The sequence below is a fragment of the Blennius ocellaris genome (genome assembly GCF_963422515.1).
Source record: "Blennius ocellaris genome assembly, chromosome: 14".
In the NCBI taxonomy this organism is placed as follows: domain Eukaryota; kingdom Metazoa; phylum Chordata; class Actinopteri; order Blenniiformes; family Blenniidae; genus Blennius; species Blennius ocellaris.
In genome coordinates, this window is record NC_137663.1 from 19,822,097 (window position 1) to 19,837,511 (window position 15,415).

General features: G+C 40.6%; 3 protein-coding genes across 5 annotated transcripts; 2 read left to right on the forward strand and 1 right to left on the reverse strand.

Annotated features, from left to right (window-relative positions):
• The first annotated feature begins 270 nt into the window (after window positions 1-270).
• LOC308139659 (ras-related protein Rab-6A) lies at window positions 271-8,810 on the forward strand. 3 transcript variants are annotated; one of them, XR_013936925.1, is made up of 9 exons: window positions 271-559; window positions 3,251-3,309; window positions 3,393-3,446; window positions 4,129-4,234; window positions 4,526-4,637; window positions 4,899-4,992; window positions 6,156-6,249; window positions 6,932-6,998; window positions 7,334-7,404. XR_013936925.1 is itself a non-coding variant. In XM_080509130.1 (8 exons), exons 1-8 carry the CDS (start codon window positions 490-492, stop codon window positions 7,396-7,398), a joined length of 627 nt encoding a protein of 208 aa, XP_080365256.1. In that variant the 5' UTR covers window positions 271-489; the 3' UTR covers window positions 7,399-8,810. The 3 variants fall into 3 exon arrangements, 2 of the variants coding, with proteins under 2 accessions (XP_080365256.1, XP_080365257.1); XM_080509130.1 differs by lacking the exon at window positions 6,156-6,249 and having other exon boundaries at window positions 7,334-8,810; XM_080509131.1 differs by lacking the exon at window positions 4,899-4,992 and having other exon boundaries at window positions 7,334-8,810.
• A 771-nt stretch (window positions 8,811-9,581) lies between these two features.
• Window positions 9,582-12,377, forward strand: dnajb13 (DnaJ heat shock protein family (Hsp40) member B13; the record flags this gene model as incomplete). Its single annotated transcript, XM_080509128.1, has 8 exons — window positions 9,582-9,649; window positions 9,727-9,830; window positions 10,624-10,785; window positions 10,871-11,019; window positions 11,153-11,266; window positions 11,691-11,804; window positions 11,888-11,964; window positions 12,221-12,377. 8 exons carry the CDS (start codon window positions 9,582-9,584, stop codon window positions 12,375-12,377), a joined length of 945 nt encoding a protein of 314 aa, XP_080365254.1.
• A 153-nt stretch (window positions 12,378-12,530) lies between these two features.
• Window positions 12,531-14,847, reverse strand: ucp2 (uncoupling protein 2; the record flags this gene model as incomplete). Its single annotated transcript, XM_080509126.1, has 7 exons — window positions 14,557-14,847; window positions 14,090-14,296; window positions 13,496-13,712; window positions 13,224-13,421; window positions 13,044-13,145; window positions 12,770-12,950; window positions 12,531-12,645 (listed from the first exon to the last, which is right to left on the reverse strand). Exons 2-7 carry the CDS (start codon window positions 14,213-14,215, stop codon window positions 12,531-12,533), a joined length of 939 nt encoding a protein of 312 aa, XP_080365252.1. The 5' UTR covers window positions 14,216-14,296; window positions 14,557-14,847.
• Between the last annotated feature and the right edge of the window lie 568 nt (window positions 14,848-15,415).

Sequence of the window (15,415 nt, forward strand, 5' to 3'; positions counted from 1 at the left end):
TAGTGCGCCCCCTTGAGGGTTTTTAAAACGTAAATCCTTTTAAACAATCTACTCCGTGTGTTTTCGTCTACAGGTTTGTGTTTAATGATAATATTTAAGTAAAAGTTTATCAGAATTCAAAACAATCTTGGTAAATGTGTCAGTGTGTGTTTCTGCCACTCAGCCGCTGACGTTCTTGGCCTATTTTCTTCTCCACCGGTAGGGGCGGCATTCCAAAAAAACCCCACCGTGCACAGCACTGTTTACTCCCATGAAGAAGCAGCCCGGGCGGCTCTTTGGTGGTGTCACAGAACTAATTGAGGGCGACGCTAACTTGTAACCAGCAGTTTGAGAGAGTTATCCCAAAGTATCTCGAAGCTTAGGGTAGCAGCTGTCGAGCACGACATATCACGGGGCGGCCTGTTAACGAGGGTCCTGCGAACCGGTGAAACGTTACGGATCCCGGCTGGTTAGCTGGCATTAGCTGGAGAGCTCCCGCAAAGTATCGTCATGTCTGCGGCCGGAGACTTCGGGAACCCTCTGAGGAAATTCAAACTGGTCTTTCTCGGGGAGCAGAGTGGTAAGTCTCGCACTAAAAATCCAAAAGATGCCGGGTCTGAATTGAAGCTAAGACGGGAGTTTGACGACTTGAGTTATTATCGTCAAGCACTTAGCTAGCCTATGCTAGCCGCATATCGTTCAACTTGAGAAGTAGCTGAGGAGTAGTTAGCATTGCGACACGTAACTTGTTCACCAGCTTCTAGTCCAGACTGGACACACGCCTATGGTTCCATTTTTCATGGGATATACACGTCGAACTTCTGTTCTATTGGTTACGTGTGTGACATACAAACAACAGAGCAAATATGAAGTTAACAGTGAACCGAGTGTTTACCATTGAAGAACCTTAATAATTTATGTCCTGTATGAATTCCTGTAGTAATATGAGGATACAGGCTGCAGCTGCCAAAAGACAATCCTTTCTGATTTTATATAAACGTCACGAATTTGATGCAGTGCGCAGAAGAGTGCCACCATCTCCGTTTGAATATTTCTATTCCGGCAGTTTGACGCTACCCCAAGTTACCCAGCAGCATTCCTACTATCTTCACGCTTCTTTTACGTTTCCAGCTTCATTTTTCTCTGATGAAAGGAGGTTCAGGCGGTTTGTCAAGTGTAGGCCTGTACCTGGCAATAATGTGTGTGGCTTCAAAGTGAAGGTGTGGAGTGAATAACAATATCACGCAGTTGTTCTCAGCTCTGGCACAAAGGTAGGCATGTGGGTTGGATCTGTAATATCATACATACTTCTGATTTGTTGCATTCCATTTTTCTACTCCTTGAATGCTGTTGATTGGAATAAAGAGACAGCGTTTCAGTATGATTTTGTTCATTGATGTATTTGCCAATCTCATACTTTATTTGCGCTATCATGGTGTGCAAATAACCCCTATTGTCCCAACTGATGAGTTTATGAAGATGACCTTCGGTCATCCATTTTAGATCTATATAAAACTAATATTAATCTTTTTATAGCATTTCCAGGTCTGATGGCTTGTGAAAGACTAAAACTAAAGTAACAAACAACTAAAAAATGATGAACCAAAGCTAATCTTATCTTTTAAATCGCACTCGTATACAGCACTTTGTTTCGACCATAGTTGTGTGAAAGCACTTTATAAATAAAGATGCATCCACACAAATATCTCTAAGGCATGCATTTGTCTTTTGTATACATTTATCACAATTGTCAAATCCCTGAACTTAACCTCATAGAACAAACGATTTTTGTTGTTGTTGTTGTATGGCACCATGAGATCAATCTTTGTAGTGAACAATACAATTTTTTTAGTGTGGAGCCATATCTTAAAGTATGAAATAAATGTCAAAAACGGTTTGTTGATTGTGTTTGTGGTCTCTGAGTAAAAGAACAGTGAAAGAAAAATTTATAAATACTAATGGATTTATTCCTATCGGTGCTGTATCCTATGATAGACGAGACAGACTTTGTGATTGTGAGATCAGCTGTGGCTCCCTTTAAACGCCAGTGTTGGCTTCGGCCGCGTCACCACTCCTGGATGCACGTTGCAACTGATCATGTAACTTGAGCTGAAAAAAACAGTCTGAGGCAGCGAGAACTTTGTGGGTGCTCAGCGCGAGTAGGAGAATCCTCCTGTGCACCCGTGACAAACACATATTTTACTATTGCATATCAGCATGACCGAAAGAATATTTATAACTATTTTAGAAATACGTTGTTCAATGATTCAAGTGTCTATATATATATTATTGATTTCCAAAATAAATGTGTGCTAAGAAATCCTCAAAGCAGGTCAGTTCCTGACCAAATAAATCAAATCAACAAACTCGAGAAAAAGAATGAGGAAGTTGGTTTCCGGCACTACTTGTGTCTCTACTTTCCTCAAGAGTCTCACTCCTGAGTGACATACATTGACCAGAACACCTTAAACTTCTCCCTCTCAACCTGTGGCTGTTGAACAGTTCAGATTTTACTTCATGTTGGTTTCTCAAACTCTTGAGACAGTCATGTATCCTCTTACGCTGTACGAACACATTATTTCCCCATAAACAAGTATTGGTCAGGCCGGCTTAGATATAAGCATGTTTGCCTCATCGATGATTCATCTGTATGTGTGACGGCTTGTAAGGTTCAAAGGTCATCCAACACGACACACATTTCATCACAGGAAGCATAGACTCATCTGTTCGAGATAAATCCGATAATAACAGATCAGCAAATGCTGATTATTCCCAGTGTTGCAATTACTGGTAACTTTGTTAGTTTCTTACCCACACTGGCCAAATAAACAGAAAGATATTAATTTGGATCATCCGTGAAGTTGTTTCTCAAGGAGGACTGTCAAACGGCTCCTGGCTACATGGATTTTATTGCAACATATAATTTGAGGAGCTGTGTTTTGGATAAGCCAGAACAATGAAGTCACTTTTTCTGGATTCCAGTTTGCAGATGGGAAAACAATAAATAATGCAGAGTAGAATTTGGAGGTTCATCAATAAATGAATGACTTCTTAGTTTCCGTCCTCCTCAAAGTCACATTATTCTGACAAAACATACAAAACTGTGCTGAAAGTGTGACGGTTGCACTCTGAACAAGATGAACAAATCTCCTTCCCCTTTAGAGACATGTCAACTCGATATGGGCAAAATATGTCCATGATTGTGCACTTGAATTGTTTCAAGCCTGAAATGAATTGATAAAATAAATAACTGCATTCATGTGTGTTTTAGTGGGAAAGACTTCGCTCATCACCAGGTTCATGTATGACAGCTTCGACAACACTTACCAAGTGAGTTTTCTTTCATTATTCTCATATTTTCACTCATGTTTTCTGAAGATGTGAACATTTGACTGATTGTTTTCCATTTGCAGGCCACAATAGGAATAGATTTCCTGTCAAAGACCATGTACCTTGAAGACAGAACAGTAAGTTTGTGTTTATCACCAACAGTAAATCAGCGTTGTTTGTTGCCCCTGTGTCGAGGACTCTTTCTGGCAGTAATGTTGTGGTACAAAAGAGGATGACTAACTTCTGACAGCACCGCACCTTTGTTCCTTTTCAACACTTGAGTTATTTTGTTTCTGAACACGCAGCTTTTATGCTGCCTCGAACTGTAATCGGGACACTTGTGTCCACGCGGACCGTCCTCCCTTTCTCTGTTTGTTTCCTCACAACACAAGTTTTCTTCCTCTCTTTCCTGCCCCTCCATCTACTCTCATCACTCTTTTGAAATGAAACACCTTACTTGATCAAGAGGATGGCTGATGACAAGTGAAGGGTGATTATTTCTTTCCCCCCCGCCCAGGCCCAGACAGCTTTCTCTCTCTGGAGATCATTCACTACCTGCATGCACGACTCTCTCTCCTCCTCTCTCTCTCTCGCTCTGTCTCTCTCTCAGTCTCTCTCTCATTAGTCTAACTTTATTTAGTTTACTTTTCAGTTCACTTTTTTGTCACTTTGACTTACGTCATTTGTCTTTTTTTTTTTGTTTGTTTTTCTCGTTTTATATTCATCCCTTCTGTTCATGTTATTTTATTTTTTTTATTTTTCTCCCATTTTTTTCCTTTTATTCTCTGTATCATCCCCGTCCCCCTTCCCGCCCTGCAGATCAGGTTGCAGCTGTGGGACACAGCGGGGCAGGAGCGATTTCGCAGCCTCATCCCAAGTTACATCAGAGACTCTGCCGCTGCTGTCGTAGTGTACGACATCACAAGTAGGTGGATAACGGCTCCGCTGGGATGTTTCCCTTCATCGTGTGATCTGTACCTCAGAATGTATAGCAACAAAAGAATGAAAAGTTAATAACATCGAAGTGATGAGTTTGGTTCGTAACTACTTGTTTTAAAAGCTGAGCAAATAAACATTTTTTATTGTTTTTATAAAAGGAAGTTGTGTTTCTATCCGACCGGCTGAAGATGTGCCAGAACATGTTTTCACAGCTGAAGCATCTCACCTCCTGAATACTGATGTTTTCCTCCTGCTTTGCTCTTTGTCTGTCTTTCAGATGTCAACTCTTTCCAGCAAACCACAAAATGGATCGACGACGTGAGAACGGAACGAGGAAGTGATGTCATCATCATGTTGGTGGGAAACAAGACAGACCTTGCTGACAAAAGGTAACCCCCCCCACCCACCCCGCCCCCTTCTGAAGGGGCCTCTGTATTAAGAGCATACCAATGAAGTCATTGATTGTTACTGCTGGTCAGTCGGTGTAAAGTTCATCCGCAGCACTGGATCAGTCGATACCCGACTGACTTGTTTTATCTGGAATTTATGCTATTTCATGCATTTTCTTCACCTCTTACATGGACTTTTTTTTTTTTTTTATTTCTCGCTGTGCATCTTCCCTTTTTTTAACTCCCCCTTATCTACCACAGGCAAGTATCTATTGAAGAGGGTGAGCGGAAAGCCAAAGAACTAAATGTAATGTTTATTGAGACTAGTGCGAAAGCGGGCTACAACGTGAAGCAGGTAAGAGTGTGTGTGAGTCGTGCTCCGTCGTCCTGCCGCACATGCTGCTAGCTGAGCTCGCCAAAGGCCCCCCCCCCCTCTGAAATCAGAGGCCGAGGTTTCATATTTGTTATGATCGCTGCTTTTCAATGTGTGGGAGCGGCATAAAAGTTTTGGGATCAAGGTCAATTAAGGGGAGACACCATGATAGAACGACAGATATTAGAGGTGAATAAATTTTTCAAGCAAGTCTTGTTGCGACATTGTGATAATGAAGTTAACAACAGACAATTCAAATGAAAGCCCTTTACTTTTTGTCGATGCATCCAGACAGCCAGTAACGATAATGAATCATGGTGTCTGGGAGTTGGTAGGGAGATTGAAGAGCTCAGTGTCCCACACTGTGAAAACCCCCCGAATTAAGATCAAATACAACCTTTTACTTCTTTACATATTGGCTACTTGTATTTCTTTGTCCAAATTTCAAAGAAATCTATTTGGAAATACGGTTTCACTTTCTTGCTTTACATAAACACTGTGAATTAATTTGCATTAATGGCATTATTCAGAATATTGTATCGGTTTTGTTAAGGGCTGCAGGTCAATGCAACATTTCTGTTAAAGGTTGGAGAAATTGATATTTTCATTGGGCACCTCAGCTTTAGTAATGCCTTGAAACATGACGTTATTTTAAAAATCCATTGAACTAAATGCACATTCAAATAGACAGCGGACATCAAATGCAGCTGTAACAACATTTCCTTCATCTAATACTCGGTAAATTTGAGAAGAATAATTAGCTTACTGGGCTGGAAGAGGCTGCCTCATGCAGCTGCTCTGCCTTATTTTGTTCTCACGGAAAAATCTTCAGAGTTGTTTTTGCAAGCAAGAAAGTGATGATGTATGTTTCCCAAAATCATGGCACTTTCAGTTTGCTGATTGACTCGAATTAAGACCAGCTTGTCAGTCTCAAAGTCAGGTGGTGGCTTTTGGTGGTGAGCACTGGTGGCAGTAGTAGCTGCAGGAAGGGAGGGGCACGACTTGTGAAAACACTTCAACATAATCAGTCTCCTTTGTTTGTTTTTTTCCTTGTCTTCTTGTCGATGTCTGTGGCGGCGTGTGTGTGTGTGTGTGTCTATCTGTGTGTGTTTGTGTTGTTGGCGGTGACTTTTGGCTCATCACAGGCAGATAACCACAGAGGAGGGAGAACAAAGAGCGAAAGAGATGAATGTTCTGTTTATTGAAACAAGTGCAAAGACAGGCTACAATGTCAAACAGGTAGAGCGTGTGCACCTCCGTGTGTGTGTGTGTGTGTTCATAGTGCTCATGCTATCTTCTGATTGGCTTCTATGCCACACACGCATGCGTGCATAATGGTGTGCTTTGAACATCAGCTTCCACTGTTCATGAATGAATTTGTTTTACAAGCTCTCTCCCACCTCTTAACACATTGTTATTGGGCTGTCTGTTGGTTAAAAAGCACTAGTGAGGGGGTCAGAGTTTGCAAACAACCTACATCCCACTAATTACTTCAAAAATAGCCTTGTTACAGCCGTAATTTGCACGTTATCAAGTCCCTAGCTCAATCAGATGCTGTTTGATGGGAAGTGAACATATTCGGCATCATCCTTTTTTTTAAAATCCCACGAAGATCCATCAATCACTTAAAAGTTCTCTTGAGATCTATCATTGTACGATATCAGTGAATCACAACTACATCCTCTTCTCAAGCCACTTCCTCGGCACAGAAATACGACCTTGCTGCAGCTCCAACACAAGCTGCTCTATTCAGTATACTGGAAAAGGCCTGTTTCTCTGCGTGAGCTTCAAGTGGACCTTGTGCTAAATCATACAATAGGAGGATAGAAGGCACGCTGGCTTGGTTTCACTCTGTGTTTTCATCACGCTCCGAGTCTTAGTCCGCTTCTGACAGAATACATCTGCCTCTGTTGCCCTGCAGCTTTTCCGCCGCGTGGCGGCCGCCCTCCCCGGCATGGACACCACACAGGACAAGAGCAGAGAGGACAGTATCCTTTGTGTGCCTGTCAGACGTGTCAGAAATCAACCAGGAGCTCCTGCTTTTCTTACATCGCGTCCCGGCCATGTGGAAAATCCCTCTGCCACAGTGGGATATCTCACTATTGTTGTTTCTTCAGATTTATTTCACCTGTTATTGCTGCATTGTAGCTCCAGTCAACGGATACTCTTCCCTGTAGAATCTTAAATGGCACTTTCCAGTTTGGTATGAACCTTAAAACAATAGATAATGGAAAGTTTTGTGGCAATTTTGTATGTATGTTTCAAGGTAACCTGACCAGCGCTTTGTCTTTCTGTGAGGCTCCTTAACTCTTCCAACCTTCAGTGATCGACATCAAGCTGGAGAAGCCACCAGAGCAGCCCGTCAGCGAAGGAGCCTGTTCCTGCTAATGTCCCGGCCTTGTCACTTGGCTTCTTCTGAAATCCGTTTGGTTTTCCTGTATATTTCCCCCTCACTACCCCCGCTTCTGCCCCCGGGCCTGCCAGAGAACACTACATCTATTTTATTCTTGTCATTGTGGAAAAACTGCTCTGATAGTCATAAATCACTTTAATTGAATATTTGCACCGTAACACACATACACGGCGAGTATTTACAGCGCAGCCTTCTGTTGGGCTCTCTAGTCGTTTGTTTCAGGCATCAAGGTACAAGAGCGATGAGTCACTTTGGGGGGAGTTGGTATCTGACGATACCAGATTTATCAACCAAACTGAAAGATGTTTGAAAGTGACAATATCTTTGGAAAGCTCTTGTATTGCTTTAAGCTTAATAAGCACAATGTTGCTATTGTATGCATTTATCAGTCAATTTAATTTGTGCTGCAGCTCCAAGTGATTAGTCGGGATTGATTACATGAGGCATGTTAAAAGTGGTCCGTTTTAAAATTATTTTTTTAAATATCCGGGAAAAGTTGCATCGTTGTGTCTAAATGAATAAGCAACGCTCTTGTTGACACGTTTACACCCTGAAGTGTTCATCTTGAACTAATTTTAAAGGTTGAGGTGCCTGAACCAGCAGACACTATTGTCCCACTGTGCACCGTTAGGGCGCCAAGTCAGGTTATTACAACCACACGATACCAAACCAGCACAAACGCACGACACGACTGCACTGTCGACATCACCGTCCTTCCATCTCCTCCATGTCTGTTTGAAGGTGGTTTTATTTTTTCACCTTGGCTTCCATTTTCTATTCTGTTTTCATTTGGTAGATCTTTAATTATTTTTTTCCTTAAAGACTGCAGATTACATAGATTACAGCTATTTGACGGTAGTATTTGAGGAGGATTTTTTACATAAAACCCACCAGAAACATTAGATATGGAGATGCAAACCTTTTCGAGGGTAAATTGTATGTAGAGGGCTTCCTTGGTTTTGGGTTTATCTTGTTAAGTTTGCGATCATCTTTATAAACACTTTAAAGACATTTTATTTTGCTTGTTTTTATTTTTGGCATTGATCTTTTGTTAGTGATCATTCTACATGTGTATTTAATCCACAATGACTTGTAATATTTATTTCTATTGGATCCATGTTTCTTTTATATGGCTGTTAATATCACACTTGGTATGGAGTTTTGAATCGCTAATGAAAATATGCATCCATCTGGACCACCTTTAACAGAATCAGTAGAGAGTGTCTGCTGTTTCCACTCAGTGGGAGTTTGATCATATTGATAATATTGTGCAATTTCTGTGTGAACATATTGAGGAGAGTCTGATTTGTATAGCATAGTAGTCCTTAACGTTTCTGTTTGGAATGGTTTTAAAAATGGAAGAATAAAAGTACATTTGTCACCGCTGCTTGAAATGACCAAGATGTTTTTGAAAACTGAGAAGTTAAACTAAATGGGAAGTACAATATGCTGACATAAATGCCCATGTGTCATATTTCACATGCCGAAGAAGGAAATGTAGGGAGAGAAACGACTCCACAATGTAACCCAGTGCAAACAACCCAACAGCCAATGTACAATATTACTCAAGGACCTCCATCTTTAATTCCCCAGTAAGATTCATTTAATTCTGCCTCAAGCTGCACTAATCATGTACAGGAGTTGTTGGAAAATGTTCTCAAATATTACTTATGATGCATTACTTATTGAACTCAAATCATAAAGTACTTAAACAACTGCATACATTCAGTCCAGTAAAGTTCGATTTGAAAAATCTACAAAGCATGTATCTCAAGCAATAGCACAGCCTGTATGAAAATCACACAATGGTATTTAGTTGTCGAAATGTAGACATAACTCATGATGCAATTGGAATAGTAAAACGATGTAAAAAAAAATTTTTTTTAATTAAAAATCTTAATTTGAATTCCAATACACTGAAAAATACGACTTAATTGCTTGCTGTACTCGTAAACCGTCACTACAGGTCACGTGTTAAATTTACTAGTCAAAGATTAAAATTCTCAAACTGCATTGAACACCGCGTTCATAAAAATCCAGCGAGAAATGTGGCTAAATCTCGCGAGACTTTCCCCAACCGGCTGTCACCATGGACACCACCTCAAACAACCGTTGCTCCCAGCGTGTTGCTGACATGTCTGCTTTTATCGTTCAAAAAATGGGCATCGATTACTACAAGACGCTGGAAATTAACAGACACGCGACGGATGCCGATGTGAAAAAGGCGTAAGTCGGTCAATGCTGGAGCAGATGTTTGTGTAATATCGTGTACTTTGTCACCGTTTGCTCGTTTCTCTCGGAAGATATCGACGTCTCGCCTTGAAGTTTCACCCGAGCAGCAACAACGAGCCCGGAAGCTCAGAGAAGTTCAGTCAACTTGGGGAAGCATATGAGGTTCTTAGTGATCGTAAGTTAAAACCTCAAACTTACAAAGTAATGACTATAACTTAATTAAATTGCGTTTAAAGACGTTTCACCCAGGCTCAATCAATTAGGTTCAAAATAGAAAATCATGTCAATTGAAGGGAACCTTTTTTGTAAATATGTAAAATCCGAAACTACTTTGATGGGAAATATTAATGAAAATATGGTTTAAATTACATTTAGTTTTATTGGATTGTGTCGTTATTTGGGAAAATGTCTTGCCACCGTTCTTTTTTGTGTATGTCGTTAATGAGGGTCTGGATACATGGTTCGGTATCTCAAATGCATAATGGGGATAAAATCGATTGTATGAGTTTGTAGAAGCTTAATTATTTGAAAAATGGAAATAAAAATATACAGGACTGGCGGTTAAAGGGACTTTAAATGGACTCAATTGTAATTTGAACAGTGGTCTCAGATAATTCACTGTACTAATGCAAACTGGGTATTTTTGCTCCTTTTAATTGAGAACGAATGACTATATTGGAGATGTAATCTATACATTTCTAAAGTCAATATTATTTAGACAAGAATTATATTTTTCTCTAATGTCATTGTTTTTTAAACATGCTATGAATCTTTTGGGTATTTTGTCTTAAGACAAATTAGAAAATACATTGAAAATTACAGAACCTATACTTGTATTGACATAACTCCTCCGAGGCTTGAAAGTAGCAAATATATTCTTTATTCAAATGGAAGTCCTTCACATGAGTATTTTGTCAGTATTTCCTGGTGGCATGTCTCTCGATTATAATATTCTTTATTCATGACAGCTCGGAAAAAAGCGACCTATGACAGGTTTGGTGAGGAGGGTCTGAAGGGCGGCATCCCACTTGAGTATGCCAGCGGTGGGGCTTGGTCCTCAAAATATGTTTACCATGCTAATCCAGAGAAAACATTCAGGCAGTTTTTCGGAGGCAACAACCCATTTGCAGGTAAGAAACCACAATCATTGACTACAGGCTGACGGTGACTCTTCAGATCAAACCGGCTGCATGAGTCGATTGTTTTCTTTCCCAGACTTCTACACTAATGATGTGCCGATGCAGCTTGGCGGGCTGCAGCCAGGAATGGTGAAAACACAGGATGCACCCATAGAGAGAGACCTTCACCTGTCACTGGATGATCTATTCCATGGCTGCACCAAGAAAATCAAGATATCGCGCAGGGTATGAGCTCCCAGGCGGGGATGTTCACGTTTGACTGGTTGCTCATGGGCTGGCATTCAATATGTTATAACATCCAATATGATGTAAATATACTCTTTGTTCAGATGTGTTCACTGCTGCATCTATTTGTCAGGTTATGAATGAAGATGGACACACATCCAGTATCAAAGACAAGATCTTGTCCATAGAGGTAAAGCCTGGATGGAGGGAAGGCACTCGAGTGATTTTCTCCAAGGAGGGAGATCAGGTAAGGGGACTATTAATTCAACGCATGAATAATTCAATCTATCTGTCTAATCATTTGCTTTTTATTTTCATTTGGTGCAAGAATGTGTGTTATGGCCACTTTAGTCATGTAGAGCTGTCCGTGGTGCTGAATTTATTCATTGTGGTCTCTGATTTCTGAAAATTCATAAAAGACACTGTCGGCTCTCACTGTTTATTTATGAATTGAGTGACAAAAAATTAGTTAATGAACTATCTTGATTTGGTCTTTTTTGGAATCACAAGTAAAGACAAATATTATTTCAGTTTGTACTCATGTAACTGGGAACTTGTGATCACTGGCCACGTACTTATTTTAATAAATGTAACTTACCTAAGAGGAAATGTGGGAACAAAGCTTTTGTTTTTTGTTTTTTTTTTTTAATTCTACTGGATTTTGCCTGCAGGGACCAAACACCATCCCTGCAGATATTGTGTTTATAGTCCGAGAGAAAGATCATCGCCTGTTCAAACGAAAACACAATGACCTGATCTGCACATTGAACATTTCTCTGGAGATGGTGAGTCACGGGTGTATTCATACACTGGGTCACATTTATATTATTGTGTTTAGTTTATTAAAGACTGATTTCCTCTCTAACAGGCTTTGACTGGCTTCTCTGTGGATGTGCAGACACTAGATGGCAGGCTTCTCTGTGTGCCCATCAATGAAATTGTGCAGTAAGTGTTCTTATGCAAAAACTAATGCTATACTCAAAAAGCAGACATGGATGTGTAATTTTATAAATCTTTTAATTTATCACTAATCTCAAATTAACAAAGATTTGAAGAAGATATTATGATAATCAGAAATTCAAACACTTTTTTTAATCAATTATTGGGAACTTGGGGAGTGTTCGTTTTTTTTCTTTTTTTTTTTTTCCTTCATTTTATTAATCTGTTTTCTCTTTCTTATCTGTTTGTCCCAACATATCAGCCCAGCATACGAGAAAGTGCTGACTGGAGAGGGAATGCCATTCTTTCAAGATTCTTCCCAGAGAGGAAACCTCATCATTTCTTTCAACATCCAGTTTCCAGAGAAGCTCTCTGCTGAGAGGAAACAACTGATCAAGAAAGCTTTGTCATTAAAGTAACGATACATGTGCTGCTCCTCTAAAACTGATCTCTCATGCCTACATTTCATCCTCGAGAGGGAGGAGAGACACTCGTACATTATTTTTGGACTTAAATGTACAGTGGAAGGCGAGAGAAATGACATTCCGAAGCCTTGTGACAGACAGTAGCAGTTACATCACGGTTGTGTATCTGTGATTCGCCGCCATCATGGCTCGTTTGAGCTGCTCGTATGTCACAAACATCACGACGTTCCAGGAGCCCAGGCGTAAAAAAGAGGGCATGAATCTAAAGGGAGAGAAAACAGAGGAACAACAAGCGTCAATCATAGCAATAGTATATTTTAGAGATGTTTATAGAATATTAGTCCGACATATTTTTTTTCTTCATTGACCATGCAGTCATGGTTTACCCCTTGTAAAAGGCACGTGGTCCCTCTTTGGTCATCATGGCAGCAGTGCAGTTCAGGACACTGCCGTACTGGCCACTAGCAGAGTTCATGTATCTTGTCTTGACGACATCCACAGGAGAGGCGATGATGGTAGTGCATAACCCTGCACCAAAGGCCGACACAAAGTGGCATGGCAGGTTATCTATGGAGGAGAGGGTGAAAGTTCAATAAGTTCGCCACGATCACAACCGCCGTGTTTCACAATCTCAAATCGAATGAAGCTGAAGCCACTTACCTGTTAGTGGAGTGGAAACCAGGAGCATATCCTTGATAAAGTCATACGTCACCAGCTCGGTGCAGTTTACTATTGCATTACGTGTGATGTTTGGAGCTGTACCTGCATGACATGCTTATATCAGATTTCCCGTACAAAATGAGAGAATCGCTCAGATGACAAATGTTGAGCCCAAGATACCTTTCCAGAGACCACGGACACCTTCTTCCCTAGCAATGGTCTTGTAAGCGTCAATGGTGCTACAGTAGCGTCTGGAGAGGCCAGGGGACCTCGTCTGTGCCTGGAAGCGGACTTTCACCACGTCCGTGGGCTGAGCAACAGCAACGGCCATGGCTCCTGTGGTTCCTCCAGCAAGCAGCCGACTGCCGATGCCGGCGTCTGAAGAAGTGAAGGGGAGTGGTGGAGGGTTTTCTCAACTGGATTAGAATACATTGGTATTCATAGATACTCACGGTCAGAGCCTTTAGTGTAGAACTGTTTTACAGAGTCGTAGAGACCAATGCGAACAGAAGCGAAGCTCATCTGCCTCTGGAGTCCCGCCACCAGTCCACTGTAAAGACTGCGGGCTCCTTCGGTGCGTACCATGGTCGTGATGGTGCCAAACACGCCGCGGTACTTGACTGCAGGGCTTTTTCCTGTAGCTGCCGAGCCTCTGGCCTCTCCCTGGATCTGTGGAGAATGAAAACTCAGTGAAGGGTAATCATAGAAATAAACTTTTGCTGTAGGCCAGTGCTTTTCAAAGCATTCCTGATACTTGTTTTATTCACCTTTTTGAAAATAAGTCATGTTAAACGATTCAGAGGAGGATAAATCTTATACAATTTATGGATCCTAATAGCTTTTAGCAAAAATATCCTATTAAAAGTCTGGAATTGAAACAGAAATGAGGACTTGGTTTCAGAGACAGGAAGCTGGCAATGAATTTAAAGCTCTGTGAGGGATACTCTTCCCACACTTTAAAACTCCCAAAAGCAGAGAGAATAAAACTTTCGGTGCATCCTCTATACCTCAATCGGAATTGTCACTCTTTTTTTATTTATCTTTACCTGAAGCCGCACTTTGGCTGTGTCCAGGGGGAATGTGAGCAGATCAGCGATGCAGGCTGCCATTCCTGCACCCACAAACTTTACAGCTGCAGATGGAGGCACGTCCGCTGGTCCAAATCCAACCATTTTCCAAAAATCCTTTTAAGATCAATGCAAGAAGTGAAGAGGCTTGTTGTATTTGGACAGGGCAAAAAATTATCTTGGACTCTGAAATAGAAAAAATAAAAATAAAATGTTAACCACTCTATCTAAAATACTCTTGTGTTTAGCTCACTATATTAATGTAGCCTCCAGCTGGTGGTTGTCACAGGCTTATATAACTCCTTTTTAAGCGAAAACATGCCATTGAGGCAGAAGTTTAGTTATTCTAGATGTCCAGTACATTCTGTTCTCTTTATTTTGACCATTAGAACATGTGTAGCATCTAATTACACCTACTAACAATTACAAACCAGTAAAAAGCTTACCTTTGCTGACGCAGTCAGTGATCAGGATTCTCTAAAGGCGTCTCTTTGGCTGAATTTAGTCCCAGCTATAAATAGCTTTTCTTGCTTTTCCATAGAAGATTTTTTTAAAGTGCTGAGCCTTAAGATCATACTCCAAATTCTGCAAATCAGAATTTGATTGATTATTATTGTTATTATATACAATTAAAAAAAAAGTTAATAATTGAAAAAGGTGTACTTTTACCAAAGTTTGATCTGTTATTCATAAAGTTCTGGGTAAAATTTCTCTCCAAGCAACAAAATCCCAAATGAATCGTTCGCTCTCAGGAGATGAATGAAGAGGATGTAGTGCTGTGAAGAGCAGAGGGGCCTTTTTAAATACGACCATAATGCTGTTACATCACAGCACATGTGTTCTTGGAGGGGCCGCACCCCAACCTTATCTCTGCCGCTGCTGGTTGGACAGAACGGGTTGACTATACGTTTGCCTTTGCCACAAACAACTTCTTTGTCTTGTATTTGTCTGTTGTGTCATGGCAAATCTATTTAAAGTTCAGTTTCATTCTCTTGACTTCATAATGCACTTCCTTCTTTATATTGTGTCTTCAGATGTAAAAATACAAAACATTCAATTCTTTGTTTTTTTTGTTTTTTTAATTTTTATATTTTGGAGGCTGTATTTATAGAATTGCATTTCCTCAACAGCTCAAAGTTGCTTGTGTACGGTTCTGTTGGATGTTGTTGAGCTTTCAGAATGATTGCTGAGTCATGATGAAAACACAAGAACATGTCGTACACAGCACGCCAAATTAGAGCCATATGTTGCGACCGGTAATCACCTCACCGCAGCATTTTGTAAAGACTCACTCCATGTTTTTCT